At 39.8% G+C, this 9,885-nt stretch overlaps 1 protein-coding gene across 1 annotated transcript in view; it reads left to right on the forward strand.

Moving 5' to 3' along the window:
- Window positions 1-9,885, forward strand: part of LOC101654788 (complement receptor type 1-like) — a 161,576-nt gene that overhangs the window by 40,924 nt on the left and 110,767 nt on the right. The window contains exons 18-19 of the mRNA XM_045298193.1: window positions 6,188-6,367; window positions 6,990-7,089. Coding sequence (XP_045154128.1) covers window positions 6,188-6,367; window positions 6,990-7,089 — 280 coding nt within the window. The remainder of the gene's footprint in view (window positions 1-6,187; window positions 6,368-6,989; window positions 7,090-9,885) is intronic.

Raw genomic sequence — 9,885 nt, forward strand, 5'->3', positions numbered from 1 at the left:
TTGATTTACAAATAAGGAATCCTACTTCGCGGAATTTCATTTATCACGGTAGGGTCTAGAACCGATTAACCGCGATAAACGAGGGTTCCCTGTACTTTCTTTCCGGTTTTCAATAGCCTTCACATTTGCATTCTCCCATGCACTATTTTACTTTGCTGAGTTTTGTGGTTAATGTGTTGGCTGTCTCGTGGCTTTTTAGAATTGTAACTGGACAAGAACCGTTTCCTTTCCATTCCAGTCTTGGTCTCTACCACGATGACACTGCAGTCTGCCCACAACCTAAAACAATACTCCCCTCCCTTGGTTTCTGTGTTGCCAACAGCGGGGAAAGAAACGCTTTTCAAGACTGGCTTCATAGAAAGGTTTCATCAAATTTAGTGTGCAGGTTGGGGATGTGGTAAATTACTACTAAAGTGCTAAATGTACTAAAAACGTGCTGCCAGCTGTGTTTATAACAATTTAGACTCATCTAAATAAAGCACTCTTCCTCCAGATTTGCAGGTGTAAGAAAAGGGGGAGGGCATATTTAAACTAAAAAATAAATGAGACTCCTTTTGAGATTTGTATTCCCAAATCATAAACTTCAATACCCAAATCATATAAGCTTTGCAGCCTTTTAGAAGCCAACAGGCTGACTGGGAGGCAGATTGTCCACAGTTCCCAAGATTCAGCGTTATCTCCAAAAAGAAAACTTTCTAAATTAAAAAAATTCTGCACGGGCATACTGAGTGGACATCATGGCAATAATGTCAACTCCAGCAAGCTGCTAGCCTTCTTCTCCCAACACACACACACACACACACACACACACACACACACACACTTTGTTAGGCACTAAGGGAAAGAACATAGTATAATTAGAACTGACTCAGAATTGTGAAGGAAAAACCCTAAAAACCTTGTCAAGCCATCCTGAAGACTATTTGAAACACAGCTTACATCTACATGATTCGGGAAAAAGTCACCCTGGTTGTATTTTTTTCTTTGAGGTATTAAGAGCACTAAATCATCATGATTAGCAAGGCTCGTCAAACATTCTCTCATCTACATTATATCTCTTTAAATTTCTATTTTTGTGGTTGTGTACATAATATATTGCTGTAGACATGAGGGGTTTTCACACAGTTATCTTTTACTTCCATTTCTTCGTGAACATTTTGAAGACCCCTCTTCTACTAACAGCGAATGTTCTAATTGTGTAAAACACAGAGGCGTGTAAGCAAAACATCGACAGATCTTACCATGAAAGAGAAGAATCCGTAGAATGGAGAGCTGAATGCACATTAGGGTGAAAGCGTAAGTTTGAACAAAGACAGGAAAATAATAATAAGTACACTGTGCATACAGCGTAGGGCAGATCAACTGGACTTAAGTGGAAGGTCTGAATTGGGGTATTTGAAAGTTGGACTGTGACATTCGAGATGGCACGATGTACCTACTTGTTGCCTGTGAGTTGTTTCCAGCTCATCAAGTGTTGCTGTGTCTGAGCCTGTTGTTGCAATGATTGTGTCAGTTTCTTCTGTTGATCCTCTACCTAACTCAACATGATATCCTTGCCTAAGGATTGATCCCTCCTGATAACATGACCAAGTACTTGAAACAAAGTCTCACCATCCTTGCTTATACAGAGCATTCTGGCTCTACATCTTCCAACTCAGATTCATCTGTTCTACTGGGATTCTGAGGTATATGCAATATCTGTTGAAAATACCATAATTCAAAGGCATTAATTTTTCTTAGGTCTTCTTATTGTCCAACTTTCTCATGCCTATGAGGCAATTGGAAGCACATTTGTAGCGGGTAGGCAGGTGTTAACTTGGATGAGAAAGAAGGAAATATACAATAAGAGGGAGGCTATGAGATGATGATGCAGGCAGGGGAAGACACAGAGGCTTGCAAGAGTAACAGACCACAGAGGCAAATACTGTATGTATTCGGTCCTTACATTTCCTATAATTATTGATATTTGGGAGATTAAATGTATCATCCTACTATTTTTGTGTGTGTGTCCTACAAAAATAGTAGAAACAGTAGAATTTGGGGTAAGTTTCATTACTAGAGATATTTTTGTTACTCTGTCACGTCAATCGCAACCCAGTACACACCAGAAGAAAACACTGCTCAGTCCTGTGCCTTTCTCACACGGTATTTTTTTCCCTTTGTTTTGTTTTTATGTTTGAACTTATTGTTGCCGCCATGTGTCAATCCATCTTGTTGACTGGCATGCAGATCGTCCCTCTACTTTACCAACCATGATGTCCTTCTCCAGGGACTGGTCTCTCCTGACAACATATCCAAAGTATGTGAGATGAAGTCTCACCGTCCTTGCCTCTAAGGAGCATCCTGGCTGTACATTTTTCCTAGACAGATTTGATTGTTCTTTGGGAAGCCAACGGCACTTCCAGTCTTCTTCACCAGCACCAGAATCCATTAATCAATTCTTCTTCGGTCTTCCCATTCATTGTCCAATTTTCACATGCATATGGGGCAATTGAAAATATCCTGGCTTGAGTCAAGAGCACCTTAGCCCTGGTATCGTAGTGGTTACATATTGAATCACTAATCACAAGATCAGCAGTTTGAGACCATCAGCTACTCCTCGAGAGAAAGATGAGGCTTTCTACTCCCACTAAGAGTTACAGCCTTTGAAACCCACTGGGCAATTCTGACCTGTTCTAGAGGGTTGCTAGGAGTCAGAATTGACTCGATGGCAGTGAGTTACTACTTGAGATGAGGAGAGATGGTTTTTGATGATAAAGGGTTACTGTATACAAAATAATGAAAATAATCAATTTTTGTGAAGCTGGAATGTATTTAAGCTATATTATACACTACATATGATAAATTAGCACATAATGCACTTTTTAAAAAGAGTTTTTTAAAATCATTTTATTGGGGGCTTGTACAATTCTTATCATAATTCATACATACATCCATTGTGTCAAGCACATATATACATTTGTTGCCATCATCATTCTCAAAACATTTTCCCTCTACTTGAGCCCTAATATCAGCTGTTCATTTCCCCCTCCCTCACCACTCTCCCTCCCTCATGAATCCTTCATACTTCATAAATTATTATTATTTTGTCATATGTTACACTGTCCGACATCTCCCCGCACCCTATTCTCTGCTTTCCATCCCCCAGGGAGGAGGTTATACGTAGATTCTTGTAATCAGTTCCCTCTTTCTACCCCACATTCCCTCTACCCTCTGGGCATCGCCACTCTCACCACTGGTCCTAAAGGAGTCATCTGTCCTGGATTCTCTGTGTTTCCAGTTACTATCTGTACCAATGTACATCCTCTGGTCTAACCAGATTTGTAAGGCAGAATTGAGATCATGATAGTAGGTGGGGGGGGGGAGCATTTAAGAACTAGAGGAAAGTTATATGTTTAATCGTTGCTACCCTGAACCCTGACTGGCTCATCTCCTCCCCACAACCCTTCAGTAAGGGGGTGTCCAGTTGTCTACCGATGGGATTTGAGTCTCCTCTCTGCCCTCACCCACATTTACAATGATATGATTTTTTTGCTCTTTGATGCTTGATACCTGATCCCTTCAACAGCTTGTGGTCACACAGGCTGGTGTGCTTCTTCCGTGTGGGCTTTGTTGCTTCTGAGCTAGATGGCCGCTTGATTACCTTCAAGCCTTTAAGACCCCAGACGCTATATCTTTGATAGCCGGGCACCATCAGCTTTCTTCACCACATTTGCTTATGCACCCATTTTTCTTCAGCAATCGTGTCTGGACGGTGTGCCTCCTGGAATGCCAATTTAATAGAACAACGTGTTCTTGCATTGAATAAGTGCTTGAGTGGAGGCCCAATGTCCATCCACATAATGCTATTGTTAGTGACCCATCTACATCAGAATGAAACATTATCTGTTCCTACACCATCCCCACAGTCTTTGATATGTTTGGTGAGGCGATTGTGGCGATTGTGTGGATTCATCTCATTGTAGACTTCCCTCAGCTTAACAAACATGGTGCCCTTTTCTAGTGATTGATCTTTCTCGATAACTTGTCCAAGATAAACAAGATAAGTCGCATCATTCTCACTTTTAAGGAGCACTGAATTTGTATTTCTTTCAAGAGTGACATGTTCATTCTTCAGGCAGCCCATGATACTTTCAATATTCTTCAACAACAGAGCAGCTTGAATGTGCCGATTCTCTGCAGTTTTCCCACGCATATGAAGTTGATTTCAAGCACTAGCAACCTGTGTACAACAGAATCACAGCAGAATGAAGCATTGCCTGGTCCAGTATCATCTTCACAATTGTTGCTATGTGTAAGTCCGTCGTTGCAACCAGTGTGTCGCTTCATCTTGCTGAGGCTTCCATGGCTTCAGCTAGGCTCCCCTCAGGCGTCCAGGTGCCACGTTTGCTTGTTAGAGCTTCAGAGAAGTCACTTGTAGCATATTTGCCCAATGACAAGAATATTATTGGATTTTTTTACTGCTGCTTCCATAGATATTGATATTTTATGTACATATATTATCTCTACATATCTTTATGCAACATATAAAAATTATATATTAGGTGAATTGTCAATGAGCAGAATTGGAAAGAGAAAAATATAACATGGACTTTTCAAATACAGTTTTTTAGTATTGGTAGACTCTGCAGCTCTCCCCCAAATCAGTAAGTATCTAGAAGATTCGTGCTAATATGATTAACACCTTGGACCTCACAGACATGCACAGAACACCACATCCATGTACGGTTGTACTTACATTTTTTACAACGACACATGACAGAGCTGCCATAGTGGATCTATGTTGCGTCATAAAATAAGCCTCAATTTTAAAATTTTAATAATAGATATAAAGCAAAAATAATTCCAGAAACATTTGTCCATGATGCAAAAGCACTTCTCAATGAATCACAGGTCAATGAAAAATCACAGCAGCAATTATAAAACATTTTGAACTGGAAAAAAAAGGAAATATGATCCATAGCATTTTCTGAAATGCAGCTAAATCTTCAGCTCACAAAAAAATGATTATGCTGTAAGCTTATTTACAGAGCTTCAGTGCAGTACAGAAGATCAAGCAAGTGACTACTTGCTGAAAACTTGGTGGTTCAGACTTGCCCCGGTGCTTCCAAAGACAGGCCTGGACATCCCGTTCAGAGTGGTCATGGCCTTGAGTGGTCTGTGGGACACACTTCTGCTGTGCACAGAGTGGGCTGCCGTGAGTTAGAATCGGCTTCATGGCAATATGCTTGTTTTAGAGGGGGAAAAAAGAAACTGAAAATAATAAATACATATGTGATCATCTAAATAAGCTTATAGTAAAGAGAAATGAAGGTCTGATACCTGACGTAATATGGCTGAATCTTGAAAATATTACATGGATTATATCAATTTCAAAAGGATAATTGCTGTATGAGCTCACTTACAAAGATTGCAGGGCAGGAGGGAGAAGGACAGAGGGGGGTTTTGTGTTGGGGAATTGAATTATGGCACTGGGGTCATGTGGGAAAAGATAACAATGAAGATGGCACAATATGAAGAGTGTAATCGGTACCCTTGTGTGGTGAACATGGACGTTGGCAATCTGGCAGATGTTTTGGTGTGCATATTTTCACCACAAAAGGGAAGAGGTTTTTATGCATGTCTAAAATAAAGGGACAGCAAAGAAAACAGCACAGAGTTAAAATAGAGTCAGGTGCCGCATCAGCAGAACCAGGAATTAGTCTTTTGTGAAGATTAATAAAGTTGGTTTTCTCTGACCTCAATCTACCATCCATAATTTGAACTAATTAGTGTGTGTTGCTAAGTTGAACTAGTTAGTAAAGGTAGAAAAACCAGAAGAGAAGCAATTTCTAAAACTGAAGTAAAAATTACATTTCCCCACCATATTCCTGGTTATATTGTCTCACACTAAATGATATTTTTAGTACTTTAACTGAAACATACTTGGTTTGATGGGAAATAACAGTCTAATGTTTAATTCAAAATACGCATCTAAAAGCGTATGCTTTGTAAAGGGAAGTGTAGCTTTAGCTGTTGGGCCTTTTCCTTTCTCTCTCAATGGTTGTGTTAAAATGATTGATTTGATAGCCGACTTCACACAGTGGTCAGTGCTGCTGAGGGCCAGAGAGAAGGCCTAGGAGCGTGTAACAAGTCCATTAGATGCTTTCTCCATTAACTTTGGTGTTGTTGTGGTCTTGGTCTCAAGGTCAGTGCAAGAGCCCAGAATGGTATCCGTTTGCCAAGCCTACAAACCCAACTGATGAGTCTGAGTTTCCCATTGGAACAACTTTGGCATATGAGTGTCGCCCTGGATATTATAAAAGATTGCTGCGTATCACCTGCCTGGAAAATCTAACCTGGTCAAGCATAGAAAACGTCTGTAAACGTGAGTAACTCTGGATTGGGAAGTCTTTGTGTCAGTCAGACATTCAATTTCATTCAGATTTTGGAACTAAGACACAGGTGACTTAGCGAGTCTGCCCAAGGTATAATCGGTATGAAAGTTATTCTTACAGATAGCATCTTACTTCTGCTTTGAGATCCCAGCGCCCTCACTACAAATCCATTTAAAGGGAAATGACCATCACCAGACATAATTGAGGGAAAATCCCCATTCATTAAAGGTCTCCCATTTTAATGTCAGAAACTAATGACTTACTCGGGACAGGAAAGAACAGTGTATTGTATAAGTAGTTAGGGAGAAAATGTCCAATGTTGGGGGCTTTGGACTATACTGGTTTGATGACAGTACAACAGTTTTGTAACTTTACATTTTCCTTGAAGACTCCTTGTGGGGACTAGACAGACTTGCATTGGGGTCTTTTAGAAGTCAAGCTTCTTAGGTGACTAGTCCTGAAGCGATCTGACGAGATTTTCAAGGCAGTAAGTTCTGTGAAACCATGAGAATTACAGATGTGCTTCAGGAAGCTGTAGGCAGGTTGGTGTTCTCCATACCAACAAAATTGAGCGTCTATACTCAGTCCTCAATTATGCTTTTTTCCCCATAGGTAAATCATGTGGAACTCCTGCAGAGCCCAAGCATGGTATTGTGCAAGTGAACACAGACATCATGTTTGGATCGACTATCAATTATATTTGCTCTGATGGGTGAGTTGTCAATACCATTGTTTGAGATGACCGTTTAACAGCTACAAAAGCAATCTGTAAACCCTGACCTTAGAAATGACCCCTTGCACATGGAAAGCTAGCCATAGCATTACCAAGCAGACAGAGTGGCTTGAATTCAGGCATTTAACACCCCTTGAAATTAAGTAGGGAAACCGAGTAAATGACATTTGTATAAGGTCAACTTCAAACCATCATTGGAGGAAAACTACAGGCAACCTAAGTAAATGGAAGGGCACTCCATGTGTATAGATTGGAGGATTTCGTACTGTTAAGGTGGCAACATTTCTCAAATTGATCCACGTATTTCACACAATTCCCACCGCAATCCCAGTGTCTTGTTTGCAGAAATTGACAAGGCAAACATAAAGGACACATGAAGAATTGAGTACATGGGCAGCCAAAAGAACCGTGAAGAGAAGAGCCACTTGATCCCCCGCGACAGACCTGCAGTAACGAAGAGCACCTACCTGTTCACGACATACGGGCAGACCCACGCACTGATGAAGTCAACTGAGAATTCAGATAGAAGCCCATACAGCCAGGGTCAATTAACTGTCCACAAAACTGGGGGGTCAATTCAATGAGAAGACTAATCATTTTTACTTTAAAATGGCCCTGAGACACTTGAATTTTCATTTGAAAATGAACAAAATCTGGTTCCTACCTATTACTAATTATGAATATTAAAATGAATTAAACATTTAAATATAATAGCTACAATTATGAAATTCTTAAAAGAAAACACAGTTGTAAACCTTCAAGAACTCGGACTAGGTGATTGCTCCCTAGATACAGAAATAAAAAGACAGGAACCAAGAAACACCCACATAAATTGGACTTCATCTGACTTGAAACCTTTTGTGTTTCAAAGGCATTATGAAGACTGTAAATTAATATTTTAAATCATTTATCTGATAGGGATCTAGTATCTACAATATGTAAAATTCTCTTATAGCTCAACTATAAAAAGATAAACTTTTTAAAAAATAGGCAAAGGAAGTAGACTTTTCTCAAAAGGAAATATACAAATGGCCCATAAGCACAGGGACAGACGCTTCATAGCATCAGGGTAGGGGAATGCACATCAAAACCACAATGAGAAACTGCTTTGCATCCATGACTCACTGTTACCACGTCGATTCCGACTCAGAGGGGCCCTAAAAGATAGTTAGTAACACGTAAGGAGGTGAAGGAATGAGAACCCTCATTTGTTGCTGATGGCCACTTTACAATAGTTTCTTCGTGCCTCACAAAGTTAAAGCACAGAGTTATGTATGACCCAGCAATTCATTTTTGAACTGAAAACACGTCCACATTAAAACGTGTGTAAAAATGGTCATCGCAGCATTATTCATAATAACCACAAGATGAAAATATCCACATAGCTATTACAGGATGAATGAGTAGACAAAATAGTACATCCATGTAATAGAGGATCAGTGAGCCTGGAAAAGGTGTGAAGGGCTAATGCAGAGCATGACATGGATGAAGATCATGTTCGAAGAAGTTAGACACAGAAGCTTACATGCTGTGTGATGCCATTCATAGCGTCCACAAGGCATGAATCATAGAGGCAGGATAGCTATGGTAGCTATGGTTACCAGGAACTGGGAGGAAGGAGGAATCCAGAGTGACTGCTAATAAGTCGATGATGTCTTGTGGGATTGATGGAAATGCTCTGTAGTTAGGTAACGCGGATGGTTGCGCAACATTGTAAGTTTACTAAAACCCACTGAGTTGTGTACTTTAAGGATTAATTTTATGGTATGTAAACGTCATCTAATAAAAAAGTTATAAAAGTGTCACAAAAACAATGCTTTGGGTACATAAAGCTAATTCATATTTTTACTTTATTATATTCCATTTTGCATGCTGCTCAAAATCCATTATGTTGATTAATGACACAGTACATTAATTTCCTGATGATCCATGGACTATTATATTTCCATATGATTTTTATTAGGATTGCATTAAAATACTACATGAATTTTCAGAGAATTTATAGCATCGTAATAGTGAATCTTCCAAATGATGAATAATCTATTTATTTAAGCTTTCTTGCATGACTGCTAACTGAAAACACGTTATAACAATTTATAATTTTTCTCCAAAGAGATTTGTAAGGTATTTTTAACATGTTCATTCTTAATTTTTATGCATTTGGTGGTATTGTTTTTATTGTGGTACATATATGAGTATATATATACATACATATACCAAGGGGCATCAAGAAGTGTGTAGAAAAACCCCATTATATTTTAATTCCCTTTTCTCCATGAACTTTTTGAAGCTGCCTCATATTCACATCGATGTACACACACAGGAGTATGCACACACACACACACACACACACACACACACGTAAATAAGACGTATGACTACCAGGGCTCCGACTCAGACCTGCACAGGTGTATGCCAAACACAATGTGTTTAAACATGACCCTGTGATCAGTGAATGACTGCAAAGAGGACCCTCGTGCATTCTCTTGTCTTAATCTTGATCCGAGCCTTCCCAGTAACTGTCCAATCCAAGCAGCATCTTTGCGGGGACCTACTAGGACAGTGAAGCCAAGTCAGCGCAGAAGATTATGGTGCCTTTGGGGAGATTCCCAAGGGCTAACTTTGATGTATTTTCTTGAAAAACACAAAGTAATCAGAGAGGCTCATTAGCATGAAGTTTTAAGGAAATTGAATTGGTGAAAAAGACCTGGGCAAGCTGCACTGAGGAATTCCCCACCACCACCACCACCACCTCCACCACCACCACCACCACCA

This window comes from Echinops telfairi, unplaced genomic scaffold, assembly GCF_000313985.2.
Source record: "Echinops telfairi isolate 266 unplaced genomic scaffold, ASM31398v2 ScPeMD7_7424;HRSCAF=8462, whole genome shotgun sequence".
NCBI lineage: Eukaryota > Metazoa > Chordata > Mammalia > Afrosoricida > Tenrecidae > Echinops > Echinops telfairi.